The sequence below is a fragment of the Callorhinchus milii genome, unplaced genomic scaffold (assembly GCF_018977255.1).
Source record: "Callorhinchus milii isolate IMCB2004 unplaced genomic scaffold, IMCB_Cmil_1.0 Scaffold5, whole genome shotgun sequence".
NCBI lineage: Eukaryota > Metazoa > Chordata > Chondrichthyes > Chimaeriformes > Callorhinchidae > Callorhinchus > Callorhinchus milii.
In genome coordinates this window covers 44,930,795-44,956,351 of record NW_024704746.1, presented here as the reverse complement: position 1 = coordinate 44,956,351, position 25,557 = coordinate 44,930,795, and the positions used below count along the sequence as shown (strand labels likewise).

At 42.7% G+C, this 25,557-nt stretch overlaps 1 protein-coding gene across 1 annotated transcript in view; it reads left to right on the top strand.

The window, feature by feature from the left end:
• The window catches only part of ddx11 (DEAD/H (Asp-Glu-Ala-Asp/His) box helicase 11), a 44,954-nt gene that overhangs the window by 1,668 nt on the left and 17,729 nt on the right, over positions 1–25,557 (top strand). The window contains exons 2-11 of the mRNA XM_007894649.2: positions 7,616–7,759; positions 9,275–9,520; positions 10,946–11,032; positions 11,922–12,076; positions 14,582–14,627; positions 15,413–15,520; positions 17,841–17,928; positions 19,240–19,451; positions 20,641–20,793; positions 24,030–24,076. Of these exons, the coding sequence (XP_007892840.1) occupies positions 7,619–7,759; positions 9,275–9,520; positions 10,946–11,032; positions 11,922–12,076; positions 14,582–14,627; positions 15,413–15,520; positions 17,841–17,928; positions 19,240–19,451; positions 20,641–20,793; positions 24,030–24,076 (1,283 nt within the window). The 5' untranslated portion in view covers positions 7,616–7,618. The remainder of the gene's footprint in view (positions 1–7,615; positions 7,760–9,274; positions 9,521–10,945; positions 11,033–11,921; positions 12,077–14,581; positions 14,628–15,412; positions 15,521–17,840; positions 17,929–19,239; positions 19,452–20,640; positions 20,794–24,029; positions 24,077–25,557) is intronic.

Genomic DNA, 25,557 nt, shown 5'->3' with positions numbered 1-25,557 from the left:
TATTTAATGGAGCTGTTTGCTAAATTAAATTATAACATTATTGTTCCATTGGTTATTTCTTTGAGCTGTTCTGCTATGGATGTGGACATTGCCAAGTTTCATATTTTATATAGGCAATGCTGCTCTCTTTACAGGTTAGTTCTGGTCTTTGGAGCACCCTTCTCTGGGACCCCTTCCGTTGTTCAATCTGTTACTTCTTCCTGGCATTTTTCCTTGTGTGAACTACTCAGATCTTCTCTCTACTCATGTCTGTTATCCTGATTGGCCACACTTCAAAAATATTCCTTGCAATCACGCATGCCTCACCTGTTTCCTTAGAGATCATTTGGACCAGGCAGTGATGCCTTTTCCATATCATCAGACCAAGAAATTCACGTCTCCCTCAGTGTTGCTATTGCTATCCTTGAATTCTCTCCCATAATATCCCTTTTTGTAGTGTATTCAAAGGTAATCTGCTGATTTTCTTTTGCTGTCCTTGCCTCTTCTGTTTTGCTTGGGTTTGCTTTGCACTGTAAAATCCAAACTGATTAAAGAGAAAAAATTAATACTGGAAATCTGAAGTAAAACACAGAAAAACAGTGCTGGAAATAGACAGCGGAAGATCAGCACGTGAAAGAGAGATGAGATGAATGTTTCAATGTGTCCATTTATTAGGACAGGCAGATTTACTTTCTGGTTTTATTCTGTGTGTCACATTAATGATACTTTTGTATTGATTGGTTTTCTTGACGCACAGTGTGGAAGTATAGTAGTATCCTTCTATGTTTCTACAGTATAGTGCCCTAGTGTCTTTAAGAAATTGACCTCTTATGCATATTTGCTTAGCTGCTGAACTAGGTACTGAGAACCAAATGGATGTTTGGTTTGTTTTGCCCACAGAATACAGTCAATTAACTTTACAGTATATTCTGTGAAGCACTTTGAGACGCTTCAACAACATAAGACGCCATATCAGATGTAAGGATTATTATTATCAAAAGATCTGCACAGCAGCCTCTTACTGGACACTTGGCTCCATTTGCTTCTTATGTTCAGCAGTGATATTGAAAGTGATGTTCTTTCTGCTGCTAACATGGCCAGAGTAGTCAACCCATTTGAAAGAAACAACAATCACTTTCAATAGATACATGGGAAGATAAACGTTGTGCTTTTCTTTATCGCAGAGGCTCTGATGTTGGCCTCTTAATCTTGCCACAAGATTGTAAACTGTTTATTTATGACCTCTTTGCCTTTGATAACATCCATCTGAAGGGAAGCATGTGGTGAAGATGTCTAGAAAAGCTGGAAAAATAGTGAGAAACTTCAAAACACCTCTCTTTCTGCTACTCTTTATGGAAAATGTTCTGAACTCAGCAAAGCTGCTTTCCATACAGTGATAAAACTCACAGACTTGATTGAAAGCTTATAATAATAATCCTGCCTCTTGATCTTTGATTCAATATTCACTAGTTTGATTTTACAGGGTGAGGAGAACTTAGTACTATGCTTGACAGAGTTTAAAAGTGGTGGGATTTCAGTTGAATTTCAGGAATGTGTATTTCATCCTTGACATTTTGGGGAAACTTTCATTTAAAACGTTTGTGGATAAATAGAAAATCATAGCAATCTCAAGGAAATGATCATAGTTGTTCAACAATATTTTGATTTAAAAAAATCAATTTCAATTGAAATTTACCTCATTTTCTTCCAAACATTACTCTAAAAACCTGTTTTGATCAAAAATGATGTATATCCCTGGAATAATTATTTTGAAACTGAACCCAATCTGACCGATGCTGAACTGGTTATCTCTTTGAAAATAATGTTGAAATGGTGTCATTAATTTAATTATCAGGCTGTGTTATATAAAGAACAAATGTATTTTTGTGAAGACATTGAACCAATTAACAAATAATTTCTGCACATGTGACCCACATGTGTGATTTGATTTTATCTCTCAGTGGACAGATCTATTTTTCACCTTGGTTACGTGTGAGATTTCCATTGCAGGTAAACTAAATTCTGCAACTGGCAATTGTATTTGGTTTATTTATCCATATATACAGTAAAACTCACATAAGTCTTATCTTTATGAATTGTATAATTTCATGAGTCATACACTCGCCTGAGTCCCATTCAGTTTTCTATCAAAACCACTTTGCACTACTCATATTAATCACTTCCTAACTCGTAAGGCAACTCCCCTACCCCATATTACTTCCGTACTTGTTGACTGCATTGAATCGCTGGTTATGACATCCTGACCGGTCGCCGCATGTGCACTTACCCATTGGCTCTATTGAATAATGGGAAATGTAGTCTTGATCCTTCGAGACATCTGCAGAGTAACTTCATTTCCTGCGATTCCAACGTTTCCCTGGAAGTGCGCATCAGGTGACGGTCAAGACTCATTGAATCACAGGATATGTAGCCTTGATCCATCGCCGCATGTCCACTTCTCGGCTGCAGTGATAAACTACTGCAAGTGCACTTTCCGTGGCACTGATGGACTATCGCGTGTGCACTTATCTGCTGCATTGAATTACGCATGCGAGGGGCAATTATTGATTAAATCTGATTTTGTATGATTTATACAGTTTGCTGGACTTTGGGTAAGGCATATAAAATGTTATGGTCCTGACTGATACACCTTATGTGAGTTTTGTAGTAAAATATATACTTATATATAATGCACTAGCTGTATCCGTTGCAGCTACGCTTGCAAGCAAAGACTCCAATATAGAACGTAGATTTCGGTATTACTTCCTTTATATTGTATTATACTTCATATTATGTTATTATACTTTAAATTAGATTATTATATTTTATATTATTATACTTTATATTAGATTATTACCTATACTAATAAAGATAAAGTGGCTGTCTGTGTATCTGACGCTCACGCAATAACCGATTGATGTAGAGACATGATTTATATCTCACCGGATAGGTTTTGCAACTGACAGTGTCATGGTATATTTTTGGGGGGGATCTCCTATCGTTGATGAGCTGTATTAAAAAATGCTTTATTTAAATCCCAAAATATGAGGTATGCATTATATTCTGCAACTATGTAGCAAAAGGGACCAGCACACACAGTTCAGAGAGATGCATCTATATTCTGTAACAAATGTATGGCACTTTTTTCTGGTTGTCATGGGAGCTGGAGTCCTCCCATGTGGGACAGACAGAGAGACTTGGGGAGAGAGACTGTGAGAGAGAATATATTATAAAGTGTAGTGACTGTTAGTTTTATGGGAGAGACAGAGAGAGACTGTGAGGGAACATATATTAAAGGAGACCTCCCACTGAGTCATCCCAAAAAGAGTCCTCCCAGCAGAGTATAGTAAAGAGAAAATGTCTGTGCGTCAATCTACATTCCATATTGAATCCTTTGGTTGCAAGCGAAGCTGCAACGAGTACAGCTAGTACTTTATCTAGAACACGTGAAAAGCGCAATATCAAATGCAAGGATATTATTATTTTACCATAGGAGATCCCCCCCCCTCACAAAAATGCGCATAGCTTTCTCTGTCTCTACTTTATTGCATAACATATTAGTATAGATGTATCTCTCTGGAACAGTGTGTGATTTCCTCTGTTGCTACTTTGTTCCATACACACCTGATATTTTGCCTTAAAGCATTTTTAAAAATTTATCTCATCAACAATAGGAGATCCCTGAAAAAATATGTCCGTGATACTTGAGCAAGCAAGACCTTTCCGATGAGATATAAATCATGTGCATACTTCAATCGGTTATTGAGATGTTGGCTGATGCACACACTCGCAGACAGACATTGTCGTTTTATTAGTACATATAAGAACTTAGATGTATACTCTTGAATGCAAGGGCTCAACTCAGGAGGGATGAAAAATCTTGGCGCTTGGAAACGGATATAATTCATCCGAAGGCATCCTCACCTATAAGGCCATCCACGGCCTTGCTCCCTCCTACCTCTCTGACCTACTATCCCCCTACCTACCTGCCCGTACCCTCCGTTCCTCCTGCTCCGGTCTGCTCCACGTCCCCCGCCCCAATCGCCCTACCATCGGTGGTCGGTTGCTCTGGAACTCCATCCCCCAGTGCCTTCGCCTTGCTTCCTCCCTCTCCTCCTTCAAGGCCGGACTCAAAACCTTTCTCTTTGACTGAGCCTTCAGCTCCCCTCTCGACTCTCTTCCCCCTCCTCACTCCCTCCCTTCCCTCCCCTCACCGTGACCATTTCCCCCCTGCTCGGGTCCTGACCTAACTGTGCAGCGCCTTGGGACGTCCTCCCGACATGAAAGGCGCTCTATAAATGGAATCTTGTTGTTGTTGTTGTGCTGGATAGAAGAACTTTGAATTTATATTCCCATAGCAAGAACTTGGGTTGTTAACATAGACTTAAGCTAAATCACAAGTTTTCTTTGAGGAATTCACCATGAACATTAACACCAGACAAAACGCAACTTGCATGGTGTTTGTCTTTGCTGATTTATGCTTCATTTTGCTGTTATAGAACTTCCTAAACATTTCAATGTACTTCAGTTGGTAATCTCTGGTCCAATTTACCAATATCCATCATTGCAAGGAATTTGGCTGAGTGATGAATTACATTAAATCTAGAAAGGAGTTTGCTGCAGTTGTGGTAACTGTTATCTTGTACAATTTACCTAGCACCTTTAATATTCATGTCTCAAAGCGCTTCTTAGGTATGTATCCTCAGGAAGGATAGAGGATGGAATAGGTTGGAGAATATGGTCTACTTGATGAAACATCTACCAGACCATACAGCGAGCAACAGCAGCAATTTCACTTCCAACTAACAGCATGAAATACAAAATATTCCCTATGATGTACAGATTGACAAGAATGGCAACATTATATTTGAACACTGTTATCTTACCAACTTGTATCTAATTGCCTACAAATTACACAGTTCGCTTTACAGTTTATACTGTGAAGAGCTTTGAAATGTGATCCTGACATGAAAGGCTCTTAACAAATGCAAAGATTTTTATTGTTCAATAACACTGTAATATTTTTCAAACAATCAAAGGCAGTTGAGAAAACTGAGAATTTTTAAACCTTTCGATCTTACCACACCTGTTGATGGAAAGCGCTGGTAAAGACAGAATTCATAAAGTAAATTGACAATATGGGGACTGAAACTTTCGCACTTTTGTGGTTTTCATCCACCATCAAACTTCTCCCAACATGATGTGACAGATCCCGTGCTTCTTGGATGTCAAACAACCAACTAGTGACTATCCTCCTGGGGGGTGAGGAGGTAAGCGAAGTCTCCTTGGAGCTGAACTGGCTCCAAGGTTACATGTTTAGCAACGGAATGTCGGAATTGAGCCAGCCTTCGGTGGCGGTCTTGGTAGTCCCGATTCCTGAGCCAAGCAGTTCCGCAGTGCCAAACACATGCTCCATTTGCATCTCTGCGTAATAAATCCAAGGTGTCTACAGACTGGCAAGAGGAAAGCATAACGCATTACTTTTACATGTGGGAATCTGCTGTGAGATGGTTAAAACTGCAAATAAATCTCAGTTGCTGAACTACAAATTTGGATGTTGCAACTGTTGTCTGTTCAAACCTCAGGACACTTTTTCTGAGTCACTGCGATTCCAGCAGCAGCAAACATTTTTGTTTGACAAAGCACAGAACAGAATAAGGGCATTCTGGCCATATATCTAGTTCCCTTCAAAGTCCGTGGAGACTTCCAGAATGCTAAAGTCAACCACGCACAATCTCCACAATGCTCTTTCATCCATCACTGAAACCTTGCCCCCTTTCCTCCACAGGTAACATCTCTCCATGACTCTCAACCTTTTGTCCAGTCTAACTGAGATTTTACCTGCATAAACGTTTGCTTATTATTGAGGGCTTTCGGACCTAGAAACATACTTATTGCTGTTCTATGGACCTTTCCATTCCTGTAATGATCTTTCCAAACTAGAGTGCTTAAACTGCATATAGCATCTTGCCTATAAAACATACAGTCAGTTCACCTTACAGTATATTCTGTGAAGTCCTTTGAGATGTCTCAATGGCATGATAAGGAGCTACATCAAATGCATGGATTATTATTATGATATTCCAATATGGCCTTATCAGTTAATCTGCACAATGCTGAAAAATTGCAGTACACAATAATAATCCTTCTCACATTGTGAAACATCTCAAAGCTCGTCAAAGAATTAAGTGTGAAGCGCTACAATTGATTGAAAACCTTCCATGATGATAAATATGTCCAAATCTCTTTTCCTTTTTACCACTGTCAAAGAACAACTCTTTATTTACATGTATTTCATATTTCTTTGTTCAGCTTTTCCACTTTATTTCATTAAAATTAATATGCCATTCCATGCTTATTTGCCCCACATCTTCATCTTAAATGCAATTTATTCTTCTGTTAATCACTTGTTCATTAGTTATCATCAGTAAATATTTATCAGTAAACATTTATCACAAGAGATATCCAATATTTCATTTATTTCACTTATGAATGAAAGAATTCCATGGGCAGAAATCTTTAACAAACTTGCGTGTGGAACTTTATCAAATGGCTTTTGGAACAAGTCATTTATATTCAATGGATAACTCATCTAATTTTTTTTTCTGTTTCAAAATTCCAGTAGATTTGTGAGGTTGGGGGCTATTGCTTCTCTGTCCATATCAGTATTTGTTTCCTTAGAATCCAGGTCGAGTGATGAAGAGTGATTATCTGGGGAGTGGGGAGGGGGTTCCACTGTAGCAGAGATTTTATTGCAATGATGACCTGTAGCAGAGGTCGATTATAACTTGGACCAATAGAAAAGTGCGGAAATATTTGCAGGGTATTTGACGAATTTTGTGGAACATTACAGAGAGGCTTGCTGCATTTTGCGCAAACGTCGGGAGGGTTGATGGTGCTATTGAGACACATTTTACGAAACAACCCAGATTAAGACTATATTTTTACTTTTACAAGGAAATAGTCTCAATTGAGCTCCTGATATTTCACAAGTTAATGAAATAACCTTGTCAGAACTTCATAGCATTTAAAACAATTTAACAGTTATACAGCGCCATTTTTGTAAATTTACTTCTCAAAGCAATTAACAAGGTTTGTTAGTGAGCAAGAAGGGTAAAGAATTTAGAAGCCATCAATGGTACAGTTTTACAGTATGTTTCACTGCTTTACGCTCCAGTTCAACTTGAACACTAAAGGTATACATGACACCCTGAACCATGGTGTTAAACAGATTGCAGATGTTTATAGAAATCCGGATGAATTCAATACCATAAACAAGCTACAGCAATCCAGTTTTAGTTTGGTTTCTCATTCAGACCTGAGCTTCCCTCTCTGAATATAACTAGACAAATGTGTTTGGGCCTCCTGCCCATATCGCTCTCAAATGTCTTCTGATAAATATTGTTTATAACAGAAGATTTTCTAATTTTAAATACTTTTAAAGGGTACAGATGTGCTTTGTTATTTATGTAGCTGACGTTTTCGTATTAAATCTTTGGAACCACAGAAAGATCTGTAGTTATGCCAGGCCAACAAATGATCCATTGAAAACAAAATCCTCTGATCTCTTGTGTGAATGGTTTTGGAGCATTCTATTTTTTGGGGGTGAAGTAACATTTTCCTTTTTTTGTTACAGAATATGGCCGAAGAGAAATCACAAGCTTCCTCCAAATTTCCATTTCCATACAAGCCCTATACCATTCAGGAGCAGTTTATGACTGCACTGTATGATGTGCTTGAAGCAGGGAAGATTGGTATATTTGAGAGTCCCACTGGAACGGTAGGTAGTGATCACTGAATTGTGACTTTAAAACTGGACACAATTATTTTGTAACCCACCATTTAATTTTCTAACGGGTAACTGGATTGAATCCGATGGTGGGATCCTTGACTTTTTTCCAACAATAACAAATTACATATTTATAGTGCCTTTCTCGTCAGGAGGACATCTCAAGGTACTGGACAGTCAGGGATCTGTACTCAATCTGGTGGTTGAGATCAGGAGGGCGGGGAAGGTAGGGGCAGGAAGGAGACTGAAGAGGAGTGTATTGAGACGGGTCTTGAAGGAGATGAGGTGGAGGGACTGTGGGATTGAGTTCCAGAGGGTGTGTGTGGAGATGTGAAGGCCCTCCCGCCAATGATGGGGGGCGGGTAAGGTGGGGGATGTGAAGCAGGCTGGAGCCCGATGAGCGGAGGGAGCAGGCAGATTAGTTGGGGGTTAGGAGGTCACAGAGGTAGAGAGGAGCAAGGCCATGGAGGGCTTTCAAGGTGAGGTCCAGGATCTTAAACTATCTTCTGAATGATGAGGAGCCAGTGGAGTCGGGCGAGAATGGGGGTGATAGGTTTGCGGAGCCTGGTGCAGGAGAGGACACGGATGATATTCAGCAAGTGGAGGGAGGAGTTGGGGAGGCCGACAAGCAGGGAGGTTCTGAGGTTGAGGCTGGATGTGATAAACGTGTGGATGAGGTTCTCGGCGGCCTGCAGTGAGAGACAGTGGTGAAGCCGGGCTTTATTGTAGAGGTGGGGAAAGGCAGAGCGGGTCTTGGCATAGACGTGGGCTATGAAGGACAGTTGAGTGTCGAACAGTACACCGAGGTTCTGCATTGGGTCCATGAGGTGTAGAGTGCATCCATGAAGGGTGATGCTGTCAGCGCTGAGCCAAGCAGAAGTTCTCATCCAGGACTTGATGTCCAATAGGCAGTCTGTGAGAACAGCAGTGGTCCTGGAGTAGAGGGTGGAGGCAGCGAGGTTGTCAATTGCGTACATGTGGAAGTTGACCCCATGCTACGGTTGATGTCACCAAGTGGGAGCTTGTAGATGTTGAAAAGGAGAGAACCAAAGACAGAGCCCTGAGGGATGCTACACGTGACAGTGCAGGGCCTGGAGGAGGAGCAGTTAGTGGAGACAGTAGGAGAAGTAAGATTTGAACCAGGCAAGGGCAGGCCTGTGAAGGTTGAGCTGAGCGGTGGAGGAGGATAGAATGGGCGACAGTGTTGAAGGCAGCAGAGATGTTGAGGAGGACAAGGAGGCAGAGAGAGCCCTGGTCACAGATGGACAGAATGTCGTTAGTGACTTTGACCAGCGCTGTTTCCATGCTGTGGGCAGGTCCAGAAATGCAGAGCCCAGTTACAGTGCACCGGCTAACATCAAATGACTGGCTAACATCAATTGACTGACTAGTTTGGATCTTGTTTGGCTGAGTGTATTGGGCTGCTTCCACAAGTGTTACAAATCAAAATCCTTTCCAATAAATCAGTGATCCGATTCACTGAATATGCGTGCTGTTTTTCCTCAGGGAAAGTCACTCAGTCTCATCTGTGGAGCTCTCACTTGGCTCAGGGACTTTGAAGAGAAGAAAAAACTGGAAGCTGCTCAGCTTCTAGCAGACCGAGTGCCACAACAAGGGCTATCCAAGGATCTGCAAAATTCCTCGGTTTCTAGCTCTGACAAATTGGAAGCCAAAGCTTCTGGGGGTGAATTGGACTGGATCACAGAATTTGTGCAGAAGAAAGCTGAACGTGATCTTGTTGATAAGTTAAAGGTTAGTGTTTTATTTTGTAGTCTTATGTTTTTAACATTTGGAATATCAGACTCACAATTTACCGGAAGTAGAAAGAGGATTGATTATCAGCCTAGTTAGAACTGGCGCCTAGTGTGGATAAAACAGTGTGGATAATTGGTCATCACACAAATACAAACCATACTAAAACTTCTTCCAATTATTTTGTCACTAAAGTACCACTTTTGCCATTCCTTTTCTTTCTTTTTCTGCCCTTCTATCTATGCCTCTGTCTCTCTTACTCTTTCTTACTTTTTTATTCTCTATCGTTCTCTCTTAGAATCTTTCTCTAAGTCTCTTTATCTCTGTTTCTTACTCTGTCTCTGAGTTTATCTCATTATCTGTGTCTCTAACCTCACACTGTAAATTGTACTGCTAGAAAGTAAATGAGAGGGACCAAGATTGATCATGCTGAGATCATTTTTATTTTGCTTGAGGAAGGACCTAATATTTGTTTTGGAATATTTTGTGGCAGCTTCAAAGATTGCAAAATCTGGACCCATAGCACAGTGCATTTTTTCATAGATTCATAGAATGTTACGGCACAGAAGGAGGCCATTCGGCTTATCGAGTCTGCCGGCTTTGATAGAGCAAGTCACTTTCACTAACCCCAATCACCAGCTTTCTCCCCATAACCCTGCAAACCCGTCTTCCCCAGATACCTATCCAGTTCTCTCTTAAAAGCTGTTATCGAATCGGACTTCACTACCCTTTCAGGCAGATCATTCCAAATTCGAACAATTCGCTGAGTGAAAACATTTCTTCTAACCTCCCCTCTGCTTCTTTTGGTAGATATCTTAAGACTGTGACCACGGGTCACAAACACACCTACCAGCGGAAACAGCTTTTCCTTATCTAGCCTGTCGAAACCTTTCATGATCTTGAAGACCTCTATCAGGTCCCCGCGTAACCTTCTCTGCTCTAATGGGAAAAGTCCTAACTTCTCCAGCCTGTCCTCATAGCTAAGGTTCCCCATTCCTGGTATCATTCTCGTGAATCTCCTCTGCACCCTTTCCAGTGCCTTAATGTCCTTCCTGAAGTAAGGTGCCCAGAACTGGACGCAGTACTCCAGCTGAGGCCTAACCAGTGTTTTATATAGATTAACCATAACCTCCCTGCTCTTATACTCTATGCCACTACTAATAAAGCTCAGTACACCAAATGCCTTTTTTGCTGCCTTATCTACCTGCCCCGCTACCTTTAATGATTCGCTTACTTGAACACCCAGATCTCTCTGTACGTTCACCCCCCTTAAGATTGAGCTACCAACTCTATATTGCCTCCCTTCATTTTTTCTACCTAAGTGTATCACCTCACACTTATCCACATTTAGTACGGTGTATCAACTGTCCATCTCCCTACAGTGTTACCTACTGCTTCAAACATATGTTTATTTTTTTTTAAAAGGATGATGAATTAAAGAGAAAGAAAAGAGAGGAGCGACTGGAACAGATCCGGAACAATGTGCAGCTGAAGTACGCTTCTAAACGCAAGGTACGAAGTTTGATTAAAACAAATAAATAATCCTTGCATTTGGTATAGGGCCTTTCAAGTCAAGAGGACTTCTCAAAGCACTTCACAGAAATATAGGAACATAGGCCCTTCATCCCTTCAAGCCTGCTCCGCCATTCTAATAGATTATGGCTAATTTGTACTTCAACTCCATTTTCTCCATTTCCTTTGATCATCTTACTGTACAATTTTTGTTAGACCTCAGACTGGAAAATTCCAATTGATCTAGTATCTGCAACCTTTTGGGGGAGAGAATTCAAGATTGCCACAACCCTGTTAAGTGTAGTGACTATGTATTTGTGGGAGAAAGTGGCAGACCATATAATTTCACTCTGTCTAGAATATCTGTGGCTAATTTTGAAGGTCTAGCAAACTCCTACTTGTCACTCCAAGCGAAAAGGGCCCAGTGATGAATTCTCCAATATGATGAGTTAGCTGTTGGTCCTTACCTCATGCTCCCAGGCTGCTCGGCGCTCAGCTATAACTCAGCTATACATAGCTATAACTCAGCTAGCACCCGCTTGCTGCGGACATCGGACAACCTCCGCTTAGCATCCGCACCTGTCACAGGATAGGACATGAGGCCATGGCTACACAAGATGCCATCTTAAAGGACCAATCTGATCAATTTTACATTGCAAGCGTTTACCAGAATTTCTGAAATGTGATGAGTTATGTGTTAAGCCGAGTGACGAGTAGAGCAATGTCCATTACGAATAGTTTATACGGGAAGTGGTCAGGAAATTGACGACATAACAAATGAAGTGATAGTGATGAGTTAAGCCATCTCGACTTGTCCGGAGTTTATTGTATTTTACAAAGGTAACATATTTGCAGTAACATTCTACATTCAGTTTATGTTTGATCCCAGAGAGCTGACGATGACACTGAACATCTTATTCGGATGAGTAAAGAGGTGCTGGCGTCTGACCAGTCAACAGCGACAGAGCCTTTAGACAAGGAGGAGGAGAGCTTTATTCTTGCAGAATATGAAAGTGATGATGAAAAGAAACCAAAGGATTCTGGGTAGGATTTTCAATACTTTTTTTTTATTCCAAAACCTTCATGATGTGACGGGACGATGGGGAGGATTGAGTTAGAAGAATTTCTGCCAAATGCTGCTCGTGTAAATGGATTTTAGGGAAACAGCAACGGATTTTACTCTAACGGATTTTACTATAATTCAAATTAAAACAATAGTGTTCAATATTTTTGTCCGCTCGAGTTTTTCTGTAAACTATTCTCTTACCTTCCCAAAATAGTTAGAACTGTAAAAATGACACAATCGGGGCCATATGTCTGTCAATGTTTGCTCCTCCAATACGTCTCACATCTTAATCCTAACTCTGCTCTTTCCCCGTATCCTGTTCTTTTACATGTGTTTGTCCAATTCTTTTTTAAGAGGCTTAATCGACTCCGCTCTAACAGTCACTTCTGGCAAATCATTCCATACCCTGACAACCTTCTGGGAAAAGTTCAACTGAACCTCTTTTGAACTTTTGCTTCTCAAGTTATTATCTTGAATTCATGTCTGCTTGTTGTGAAATCCCCTAACAATTGAAAGAGTTTTCCACAAGTAATTCTCAGACATTATCTTAAGCTAGAAAGCTTGGAAGGCCAAATTTGAGCCATGTGCATTTGGCAGTGTAGGCTATGGATTTTAGTGAGAGGGGTTGGCTGTTTACCCAGGTTGTTGATTGTGGCAGCATGAATGTTGCAGGAAATTGACAGAGGAGGTCAGGGTTGGAGCAGATGAATTGCCAGAGGGGAGGGAGTTCAGAAAACTTGAGGGTAGTTGTGAGGGAGTCGGGCTTAGTTTTCCCCATTGACATTATGATTACCTTGTCAGTGCTACCAGCTTCATATACATTCTCTTTTTAGGGAATTCAAAGGTTGCGCTGTGTGAATCAAGCCAAATTCCTTGTCTTACTTGTACTTTGCACATTTTAATGCCTGTAATAATCTCATATTTTGTTTAAAAACACAACATAAAAGGACAGTGCGCCAAGTAATATTTCATTCTGCAATTACTCATCCTGGCTTTTGAGATGAATTCTATTCATTTAAGACATTATTTTCTGAATCCATTTTCCTCAATTGTGTAAATTGTTCTTTTTCTGCCTGGTACAGAAAGTGAAGCACTATTATCAGACTGAAGTGAATAAAATAATAAACGTTTTAATCACCGACATTGTAATTGGAGAAAATGGTCAAAACAATCTGTCAGTTATAAATTACATTGCAATTCTGTTTTTTGCAGTTCTGAAGGGTACCTTTCACACTGAAAAGAAAACTACCTGGCTGTACTTAATACAGCAAATTCAGAGAAATAATTTCATAGATATTTATTGCATATATACTTCAGCACACTAAACATGCCATCCAAGAATGCCCTCCAATAGTGGGGCGAGCAAGTTGGGTGACGTGAAGCAGAGAGAGCGAACAGGATGGTAGGAGGTTAGAAAGTCGGAGAGGTAGGTGGGGGGCAACACCGTGGAGGACTTTGAAGGTGAGGACCAGGATCTTGAACTGTATCCTCTGTGTGATGGGAAGCCAGTGGAGTTGGGCAAGGATGGGGCTGATAGGGTTACAAAGCCTAGTGCGGGAGAGGACATGGGATGCAGAGTTCTGGACGATCTGCAGCCTGTGGAGGGAGGAGTTGGGGAGGCCGACAAGCAGTGAGTTTGCATAGTTGAACCTCGATGAAATGAAGGCATGTATAAGGGTTTTGATGGCCTGCCGTGTGAGACAGTGTCGGAGCCGGGCGACGTTGCGGAGGTGGGGGAAGGCAGAGCGGGTCATGGCGCAGACGTGGTGTAGAAAGGATAATTGAGGGTCAAACAAGACCCCAAGGTTCCGGACTGGCTTAGCAAAGTGGAGTGTGCAACATGGATGGTGATGCTGTCAGAGTCTGAGGTGAGGAGGTGCTGACGGGAGCCAATCAGGAGGGCCTTGGTCTTGTTCAACTGAAGAAAGTTAGCTCTCATCCAGGACTTGATATCTGACAGACATTCTGTCAGCACAGCAGTGGTCAAGGGTGGAGGCAGAGAGGTAGACTTAGGTGTCATCCAGATACATGTGGAAGTTGACCACATGTCTGCGGATGATGTCACCAAGAGGGAGCATATATATATTGAAGAGGAGGGGACCAAGGACAGAGCCCTGAGGAATGCCGCACGAGACGGTGCGGGGGCTAGAGGAGAAGCTGTTTGAGGAGATGAAAGGCGGTGTTAGAGGTACGATCTGTACCAGTCAAGGACAGAGCCGTTGAGGTGAGAGGGGAGGTGTTGGATGAGGATAGAAGCGGTCAGTGGAGTGCTCTTTAATTTTGTTGTTCAGTGAAGTTTAGTTCAGTTTGTTGTTAAAATTAAATGACATGCTGAGATGGGAGTTACAAAATGTTGGGAGACTTGATTATGAAGAGATGTTCAGTTATCAATACTTTATAGCAGCCACCAGACAGTTGTATTATCCAATAATTTTATGAAGTCATTGAATGGAAAACTAATTCTTTGTTTTCATTTTCCTCAGCCTGTCCGATGATGACGATGATGTGGAGGAAGAATATGTGACAAAGGTGACTAGAATGAGCACACTATTCTTGGTGCATAATATAATTTAGATTTATTTGCAACACATTGACTGGCAAGTTAGTGATTACCCGACCAAATGAAGCATTGAAGAGGGCAAACAAGATTTTCTGTTTATTTCTCAACTGGTTTGTTTGACCACTAACAGAAGAGCAAAGCAAAACTAGCTGGTGTGGAATATATAATAATAATAATCCCTTGCATTTGATATAGCGCTTTTCATGCCTTATCGACATCTCAAAGCGCTTCACAAATATCCTGTAAAGTGAATTGATCGTATATTTGTGGGCGAAATGTGGCAGTCAATTGCGCACAGCAGTGTCCCACAAACAGTCATGGATTGAAAATAACCCAATTTATTATTGTTTTTGTTTTTTGGAGGGATTATTATCAGGCGTGTGGAGTAAGGAAACTTGCCCAAGGTTTCACCCTGCCTGTAATTGAACCCATATACTATATCACCAGTGATTTGATGAGCATTTGAAAGCTTTCTTTTGTTAAAAGTAAGGTCCTTTTTAGGGCTAAGCTGTGTTGTGTTTAAATACAGACCAAAAATTGACACAGTTACTGTTATGCTCAAATTATGCTGAAAACAATGGGAAGATTGATGATCAGGCAGCCATCGTATTAAAGGGCTTCAATGAGAAATAAATAAGGGTCCATTTATCACTTCATTTAATCATATTTATAATTTATAATGTGTGGTTAACGGGAGCTGGCATAAAACTCCTGTCTTGCTGCTGATCTAATGCATTGTTTTCTTTTGCCCCAGATTTATTATTGCAGTCGCACACACTCTCAGCTTGCTCAGTTTGTGCATGAGGTTCAGAAAAGTCCATTTGGCAAGGAGATCAGGATGGTGTCACTTGGTTCTAGGCAGGTATGCAATAAAAACATTCTTTGTTTGAGTCTTTCTGGAATGGCAGCAGTGATGAAAGGAACATGTCTACAAGGTAAAAGCCCTGTATCAGCAGAAGTCACTTGGAACATGCTCATTGCCTGTTCTCTGACGGGAATGACTTCTGGCACAAATAAATGATTCTTGACTAAATTGTACTCAAACTGGCATTTGAATTGAACTGCTCTGAATAGATTTGTTCATTGACTTCGACTGTTTTTCTGTTTTGAATTCTTCATCTTTAAGTGGCAGCACGAGAACTTTTAAGGCCATCTTTTCTGTTCTTAGATTTTGCACATTATCATACAGCACAACAACAAAATTACATGTCTATAGCACCTTTCATGTCGGGAGGACGTCCGAAGGCAGTGGACATTCAGTGTTTTGAACCCGAGCTGGGTGTCGGGATCGGGGAGGGTGGGGGGCAGGGGGATGAAGGAGGGTGACCGAAGGCACGGTAGAAGAGGACAGTCTTGAGACGGGTCTTGGAGGAGACGAGGGAGGAGGTGAGGTGGCGGGATGGAGTTCCAGAGGGTGGGGGCAGAGTGGCTGAAGGCCTGGCCGCCAGTGGTGGGGCGGGCGAGGCGAGGGATGTGAAGGAGGCCGGAGCCTGCTGAGCAGAGGGAACGGGCAGGTTGGTAGGAGGTCACAGAGATAGGGAGAAGCAAGGCCATGGACGGCTTTGAAGATGAGGACCAGGATCTTAAACTGTATCCTCTGAATGATGAGAAGCCAGTAGAATCGGGTGAGGATGGGGGTGATAGGATTGCGGAGCCTAGTGCGGGAGAGGACACGGGCTGCAGAGTTCTGGATGATCTGCAGCCTGTGGAGTGCGAGTTGGGGAGGCCGACAAGCAGGGAGTTTGTGTAGTCGAGCCTGGGTATGATGAACGCGTGGATAAGGTTCTCAGCGACCTGTAATGAGGGACAGTGGCGGAGCAATGTTGTGGAGATGGGGAAAGGTGGAGTGGGTCATGGCATGGATGTGGGATATAAAGGACTGTTGAAGGTTGAACAGTTAACCGAGGTTTCGTATTGGCTTCGTGAGGTGCAGAGTGCATCCATGAAGGATGATGATGTCAGTGCCCGAGGTATGGAAACGCTGAGGGAGCCAAGCAGAAGTGCCTATGTCTTATTGACATGCAGCTGGAGAAAGTTAGCTCTCATCCAGCACTTGATTTCCGACAGGGAGTCCGAGGACAGCAGTGGTCCTGGAGTCGAGGGTGGAGTTGGAGAGGTAGAGTTGGGTGTGTCATCTGCATACATGTGGAAGTTGACCCCATGTCTGCGGATGATGCCACCAAGGGGGAGCATGTAGATGTTGAAAAGGAGAGATTCAAGGGCAGAGCCCTGAGGGATGCCACACGCTACGGTACGGGGGCTGTGGGAGAAGCCATTATTGGCAACAAAGTGGAGACATTGGGAGAGGTAGGATTGGAATCAGGCTACGGCAGGTCCGCAAATATTGAACTGTGCTGAGAGGAGGTGTAGGAGGATAGAATGGTCAAAAGTGTCGAAGGCAGCAGAGAGGTCGAGGAGGACAAGGAGGTAGAGAGATACCTGGTTGCAGGTGTTCAGAATGTTGTTCGTGTCTTTGACCAGCATTGTTTCCGTGCTGTGGGCAACACGGAAACCAAATTGGAGGGGTTCAGAGAAGGAATGGTGGGAGAGGAAAGAGCGAAGCTGGGACGCTATGACTTGTTCCAGGGCCATGTTAGGTTGGAGATGGAGCAATAGCTGGAGAGTAGGGATGGGTCCAGGGAAGGTTTTTTGAAGATGGGGGTGATGATAGCTGTTTTTAGGGGGGTGGGAACAGTGCCAGTAGATAAGTAGAAGTTGAGAGGAGAGGCTTTTCTGTGATTATGGAATCGTGGATTCTGAATTTGAACCTGCTGCTTTCTGTTGCTGTCTCTGCAGGCATTTGGAAACTTATTGAATTCAGTAAGTTAAGTGGCAAACAGTTAGTAGCTTATCTGTAACAAATCTTTAAAACTTTCTCAGCATATGCAATATTTTGCCTTTTGTTTAAAACTTTCTCGTTGCCCCAAATTGGCGAGGACAGTGGAAATAAATGATAGTCCAGTAAAATACATTTTTGTAGTGAATTTTTGAGTATAGTTCATTTGAAACACAAGGAGAGGATATTATTTAAAAAGTAAGTAAAATCTTTTAAATAATTGGAGTTGTGTAATAATTGATTACTGTGGTTCATCATTATTCTGACCCTTTGTTGTTATTTAGGCCCATAACAAAACATTTGAAACACTAATTTTCTTTTCCTCCTTTTCATACCCTTCCCAAAGAACCTTTGTGTGAATGATGAGGTGCGACACCTGAAGTCAGCTCAGCAAATTAATGATCGGTGTCTGGAAATGCAGAGGAACAAGCGTGGTGAGCAGAGCTTTGTTCTAAAAATGTTTTGTGAATTTGTTTTGTTATTGAGAGTTTGTGCCTTTTAACATACTTATTTGGGTGCATTCTTTTAAGAATTTATTTTTCAGTACCCAGGTTTGCGAATTGGAACAAGAGGCTATTACTAGAAGTGTAAAAGGGAGAAAGTAGAATATTTTTGTACAGATGGTTGAGGATGTGGAACACTTTACCACAAGTAGCTCTTGGCCCTGAGATAATTTATACTATTTATACTATTTAAATAGGAATTAGATAAGCACCTCAAGATGAAAGATATAAAGTAAAAGAACAGAATTAACAGTGAGCAAGCATGGCAAAGGCATAGTGACCTAAATAGTGTCCTTCTGTGCTGAAATTTCCATGAGCCCATAATTTGTATTTTCTGTAGCTCATTTTATCAGCACTGAATGCTTTACGCCAAATAATCATAAAGCTTTAGGAAAATAAACAAACAATTCTGATGGTGAGATTCTTTCCTTAAGTATCTACTGTGGAATTATCAATAATTAACTGAACAAAAACAATCTCTGTGAAAGCTATAGACTTTAAAAACTAACAATAATTTAGTCACTCAACCCACGACTGTTTGTGGGACACTGCTGTGCGCAATTGGCTGCGGATTTCACCAGTATACTCTGAAGTGCTTTGAGACGTCTAGAAGACGTGAAAAAGCGCTATATCAAATCCAAGGATTATTATTATTATTATTATTCGTTCACCTCAATTAGGTGAATTTTAACAGCCAGCAGAGGGAGTGTTGTAGCCAAGTGAAGAGAAAGGAGAAACTCTTCAATTGGACTTTAAATGGTCTCAAAACTCCTGAGACTTCTTTGTATCAATCATAATTTCTGTGAGTTAGGTAACAACAGAGCAGTGAAATAAGGGAATCTAGTCTGTTGATTGTGCTGTATCTTTAGTTCGTATCTGTAGTGAGGAGCATGGCAGAGAAGGAAATGCAGTTCAATAGCTAGCCAATGCAGAAAGACAAAAGGTGATAGATACATATTTTTATAAGAAGTTGCTTCTGGCTGGTCAGAAGATCATTTATTTCACAGCTTGAATAATTAAATGCCTATCCTGTTAAATGTTTAGCATTTCATCTTGTTCAACCAATGCCATCACTCGATTAACATTTGCGTTGTTGAGCAACTTGAAAGGATCTCACTGCTTTGTCTCAATGCTCTTAAAAGCAAATCTGGTATTTCCTGAATGTTAAGATCAATGAATGTCATTACTGTCATTCATGGCGCTTTGTATTAATTGACAGGCTTGTGTTTGATTTATTTGCAGCTGTTAAGAAGCAGAGTGAGGAAGATGAAGAGACACCAAAACGGAAGCGTGAGAGTCGAGCCGTCTGTCCGTTTTACACCTATGAGCAGATGCAATTTTTGCGGGATGAGGTCCTTGTTGAAGTGAAGGATATTGAGCAGCTGGTATCTCTGGGAAAGGAAATTAAGGCATGTCCATATTATGGGAGCCGCTTCGCCATTCCCCCAGCACAGGTATGAGATGGTTCTCCAGTGCAATGCTTGGAGAAGGAGTGAAGTAAGAGTGTATTCTTCAGTGTGATGTTGTCAACAGCATAAATTTAATCTGAAACACAGCTGTATTTATTATTTAGAGTTATTCTCTTTGTTTAAACGGAACGTTTAACACTTTTCTGCACCTTAAAATCCAATCAGTCTATTTCCCCAGTCCAGAAGATTGTGGAATTTACTAGTTTAATGCTCCATCCCCTGCAGCAGAAAGTTTTATACTTGAGGCAATCCAGTATTAAGAAGCACTGAAATGCTTAGTTTACTGAGTACAGGACAATTCCAACAGCAACAATATTACATTTGTAAAGCGCCTTTCACGTAGGGAGGATGTCCCAAGGCGCTGGATTACAGAACCCACAGTTATAGCATAGCCTTGCATATATTATAGCGCTGGTTTTCTATGGATTCACGCTAACGAGAGGCATGGCAAACCCACCTTCAAGGTCATCAATAACAACAAAATTACATTTGTATAACCCCTTTCACATTGGAAGGGTGTCCCAAGGTGCTGGACAATCAGTGTTTCGGACGCTAGCTGGGGATCGGGATCAGGGATGGTGGGGGGCAAGAGGGGAAGGAGGGTGACCGAAAACACGGTTGAAGAGGGTCTTCAGACGGATCTTGAAGGAGGCAAGGGAGGGGACGAGGAGGAGAGACTGCTGGATGGAGTTCCAGAGGGTGGGAACAGTGTGACTGAAGGCCTGCCTGCCAATGGAAAGTGGATCAGGTTGATAATGATGTTGCTTCATGTGCCCCATGCACACTGCACAGAAAATCTTGCTGTGTTTTGAAGGTCATTGCTAGTTACAGCAAGTTGAATCTTTTGCGTCATTACTCTTTGATGAGCAAAATGTGCATATCGGTTTGCACATAAGCAAGTAAACAAAAAACATCGAACACAGATGTGTGTATGTGTGTTTTTGTGTGTGTGTGTGTGTGTGTGTCTGCGCATGCTATCTGATGCAATTGTTACTGTTTTGAGAAATATCTGTCCAAATTGATTCAGAATGGTTCATTTCAGTGTGTTAATGAATGTGCGTAAGGGTTTTAGTCTCACAGTACACTGGTTAAGCACAAGGTTTGTTTTTAAGTCTGGGGAAATGAGGTCTCTTTCACCTTAGAATTTCTCAAAAAATTGTTTTTTTTCTGACAGCTGGTGGTGATGCCTTATCAGATGCTGCTCCACAGTTCCACCAGGCGTGCCTCTGGGATCAAACTGAAAGACCAAATCGTAGTGATTGATGAAGCTCACAATTTAATTGATACCATCAGTTGCATTTATAGCTGTGAGGTAACTGGAACACAGGTGAGTGTGCAGATGTTCAGGCTTTAAAGAAAATATAATGTTAGGGGTTGTGAAGCCTAACTGACACTAACTGACAACAACAACAACAACAATATTACATTTGTATAACATCAACATCTTGGATTTATATAGCGCCCTCCACACTGGATGCTTCTCAGAGCGCTTCACAGTGATGGATCCCGGGGCCGAGCCAGGGGGAGGGGGAGGAAGGTGACCAAAGGCGCGGTCGAAAAGAAAGGTCTTCAGCCGAGACCTGAAAATAGGAAGAGAGGGGGCGAGGCAAAGGGAGTGAGGAAGGGAGTTCCAGAGACTCAGGGCGTAGTGGTTAAAGGCACTGCCGCCGATTCGGGGGATAAGGAGGAGGCCAGACCCAGTGGAGTGAAGGCAACGGGCACTGTTTTGAGGAGAGAGGAGGTCAGAGAGGTTGGGGGGGTGCAGAGGAGTGGAGAGAATTGAAGACAAGGGTGAGGATCTTGAAGTCGATCCTCTCTGCGACAGGCAGCCAGTGCAGTCTGGCAAGGACTGGGGTAATTGGGGAGCGGAGTTTAATACAGGTAACAATGCGGGCGACAAAGTTTTGTATGACCTGGATTTTGTGAATAATAGTGGAGGGGAGATCGGCGAGGAAGGCATTAAAATAGTCCAGCCAAGAGGTGACAAAGGCATGGACCAGGGTTTCAGCGGCTTTTGGAGTGAGGTATTGGCGGAGACGGGCGATGCGTCGGAGGTAGAAGAAAGCGTTGGTGAGGGACCGGTTGTGGCGGAGGTAGGATAATTGGAGGTCGAACCTGATGCCTCGGTTGTGTACAGGTTCGGAGAGTTTTAGGGGGAGGTTGGGTAGGTGGAGGAGGTGAGAACCATGTGATTTTAGACATTGACGAGAGCCAAAGAGTATGGCTTCTGTCTTGTCAACATTCAGCTGAGGGAAATTCGCACTCATCCAGCTCCTGATGTCTGACAGGCAGGCTGACAGAACATCAGGGGACTGGGGGTCGCAATGTTAGGTGGAAAAATAGAGTTGGGTGTCATTCGCATACATGTGGAAGTGTACCCCATGTCTGCGGATGACATCCCCAAGTGGGAGCATGTAGATCAGAGAGAGGAGGTGGCCAAGGATGGATACTTGGGGTACCCCGCAGGTAACCGGGTGAGAGCGGGAGGAAAAGCCATTTGTGCAGATGTCCTGCTGGCGGTTCGTGAGGTAGGATTTGTTTAGCGCCTTTCACATTGGATAGATATCCCAAGGCACTGGACAGTGTACAGCATTTCAGACCTGAGCTGGGGTCAGGGAAGGGAGGGGAAGGGGGGGTGACCAATGACATGGTCGAAGAGGAGGATTTTGAGGCAGGACTTAAAGGAGGCTAAGGAGAAGGGCGAGACAGAGTGATTGGGGGATGGAATTCCAGAGATTGGGGGCAGAGTGGCTGAAGGCTCTTCCACCAATGGTGGGGCGGGTGAGTTGGGGGACGTGGAGCAGGCCGGAGCTGGCTGAGCGGAGGGAGTGGGCAGGTTGGTAGGGGGTTAGGAGGTCGCAGAGATAGGGTGGGGCGAGGCCATGGAGGGCTTTGTAGGTGAGGACCAGGATCTTGAACTGGATCCTCTGAAGGATAGGGAGCCAATGGAGTTGGGCAAGAATGGGGAGATGGGGTCACGGAGTTTGGTGCGGGAGAGGACATGGGCTGCAGAGTTCTGGATTATCTGCAGCCTATGGAAGAAGGAGTTGGGAAGGCTGACAAGCAGCGCGTTTACATAGTCGTGCCTGGAAGTGATGAAGGCATGAACAAGAGTTTCAGCGGCCTGAGGGGTGAGGTAGTGATGGAGTCGGGCAATGTTACGGAGCTGAGGGAAGGCTGAGCGGGTCATGGCTTGGATATGGGGAAGAAAAGACAGTTGAGGGTTGAACAAGACACCTAGGTTCCTGACTGGCTTGGTGAGTTGAAGTGTCCAACCATGGAGGTTGATGCTGCCAGAGCCTGAGGTGCAGAGGCGCTAGTGCGAGCCAATCAGGAGGGCCTCAGTCTTGTTCACATTCAACTGTAGGAAATTTGCCCTCGTCCAGGACTTGATCTCTGACAGGTCTTCCTTTTCGACCGCGCCTTTTTTCACCTTCCTCCCCCTCCCCCTGGCTGTCAGGACAGTTGTGGTCCTGGAGTTGAGGGTGGAGGCAGAAAGATAGAGTTGGGTGTCATCCGCATACATATGGAAGTTGACCCCATGTCTGCGGATGATGTCACTAAGTGGGAGCATGTAGATATTAAAGAGGAGAGGGCCAAGGACAGAGCCCTGGGGGACGCCAGACGTGACAGTGCGGGGTCTGGAGGAGAAACCGTTAGAGGCAACAAAGTGGAGGCAGTGAGAGAGATAGGATTCAATCCAGGCAAGGGCAGGTCTGCGAAGATTAAGTAAAGAGGAGGGGCAGTGTATGAGGATGGAGTAGTCAAGTGTCGAAGGCAGCAGAGAGGTTGAGGAGGACAAGGAGGCAGAGGGAACCCTGATCACAGATGTTCAGAATGTCATTAGTGACTTTGACCAGGGCTGTTCCATGCTGTCGGCAGCGCGGAAGCCGGATTGGAGGGGTTCAAAGAGGGAATGGTGAGAAAGAAAGGAGTAGAGCTGGGACGCGACGGCTCGCGTGACCTTGAATATTGAACTGACACATGAATATTAAACATCCATGAATGAATCGTGCCAAAGACCTGGATTGGAAACCTGGATCGGTATCAGTCTGCATTTGCACTTCAGTGTTACAAATTGCTTTCCTGGCAAAACCTCTTCAAGATGATTTTGGTTGATGGTTTTCAGCATGATTCACTTGTAAATGGCAAATGTGATTCATACTGTATTTTTAGTATCAATTCGGTACTATTTGTTTTTGCTTTGGTCAGCCAGGTTTCTGATACTTGCGGAAATATGACACCATGTTTAAGAATATCGAAACCAGGCTGAGAGTTCCATGCATGCTCTTTCAGATGGAAATTTCTGTGTTTGGAATGGAATGTGCACTCTCTCCCCAGAGGGACATACCCTGTTTATCTAATTCCAGAGAATATAAGGTGCAAGTTGGGAAGGACCAAGGATTGGGCACTTCAGAGTATACATTGGGGTGTAGCTGGAGTTAAACCAGCTAAAACCACATAGCTTGCCATTGAAAACCCTGTCTTGCAAGCTTCCTGTTGCTTGTCCAGTTAGGGCTGCATTATTAATAGTGCAATAATGAAGTTTTTTTTATTTTTCAGTTGTGCTGCGCTCACTCCCAGCTTTCCCAGTATATGGAACGGTACAGGTAAAGTCTGATTCAAATCCTGTTCTTTTGTAATTGTGGGGTTCCGCTCTGTCTGTCAAACCGTTTATAGATCTTATTACAAACATCAAATTAGAAATCCTCGAATTTGTCAATTCTTTAAATCCTCAAAAGTTCAGTGGTGATGTATTATGTTTGAAAGCAGACCACAACAACAACAACAAGATTCCATTTATAGAGCGCCTTTCACTTCGGGAGGACGACCCAACCTTATTGGGAAGGATCTGACATGAATGGTATATTCTGGCCCAGTTATAACAGAATTGTATATGGTGGCGTTCTGTTTATAGTGCAGGTAGACTATAGTCCTGCAGTATTCCAGAGGTGTAGTTAGCTTCTGCTGTTAACAGTTTGGCTTCCTTCATACTTGTACAGGAAGTTGGCCAGTCAGCCCAGACTATTTTTATAATAGGAGTCAGCTCAGTGGTTAGAGCACTCGCTTTGCAAGTGAGAGACCTGGGTTCAATTCCAGGCAGGGCGAAACCTCGGGCAAGTTTCCTTACTCCACACGCCTAATAATAATCCCTCCAAAACCAAAAACAATAATAAATTGGTCATTTTCAATTCTACGACTGTTTGTGGGACATTGCTGTGCGCAATTGGCTGCCGCGTTCGCCCACAAATATACAGTCAATTCACTTTACAGTGTGATCTGTGAAGCGCTTTGGGACGTCCTCCCGACGTGAAAAGCGCTATATCAAATGCAAGGATTATTATTATTATAAACATTTCTAATAATAATAATTATTGTTATTGGTTTAATGTCTTGTCTTTCAGATGAGATCTTAAACCAAGGTCCCACCTTGCTTGTTCAGGTGGACATTTGGGCTCAAGGCCCAAATCAGCCCTGAACTGTCACACCCACAAGGCCATCTCCAGGTGTGGTGAAGCCGATGATAGAAATAAAAAAATCGCTATTTAAAAAGAGAAAGGAGCCTCTTCTGGGTTCCTGGCCAACAATTCTCCAGTGATTTGATCATTCCACCTTGTTTGTGAGGCAATGATGTGGCTCTTTATGGGACACTGTTGTGTGAAATTAGCTGCAGCTCTCCAACAAATAATGAGAAAATCTGTTAACCGCTTTGAGACCTGTTAATTTGATAAGATGCTATAACATATGTAAGGATAGTTATTCCTTAGCTTTCTCAGTGCTACCCTCTGTATAAATGAGGCCTGTCTGCCACCCTGTTCCCGATTTCCAGCACATAATTTGTACTTGTGTGTTTTTGTGTGGCTTTTATGAAATTCTACACCTTATTTCCAAGCTATGTTTTTTAAATTTTCTCCCCAAGAATTAATTATTTTCAACAGAATTAATTATTTTCAACACAGAATGAGCTTTGCAAATTGAATAGCTGATACTTGTTTGTCGTGTCCAAATTGTGTCTGTTCTTGGTCTATTTTGCATACTTTGAACAAATACCATTTGTGCACAATTTTGTCCTTTTGGTTGGTGGATGCAG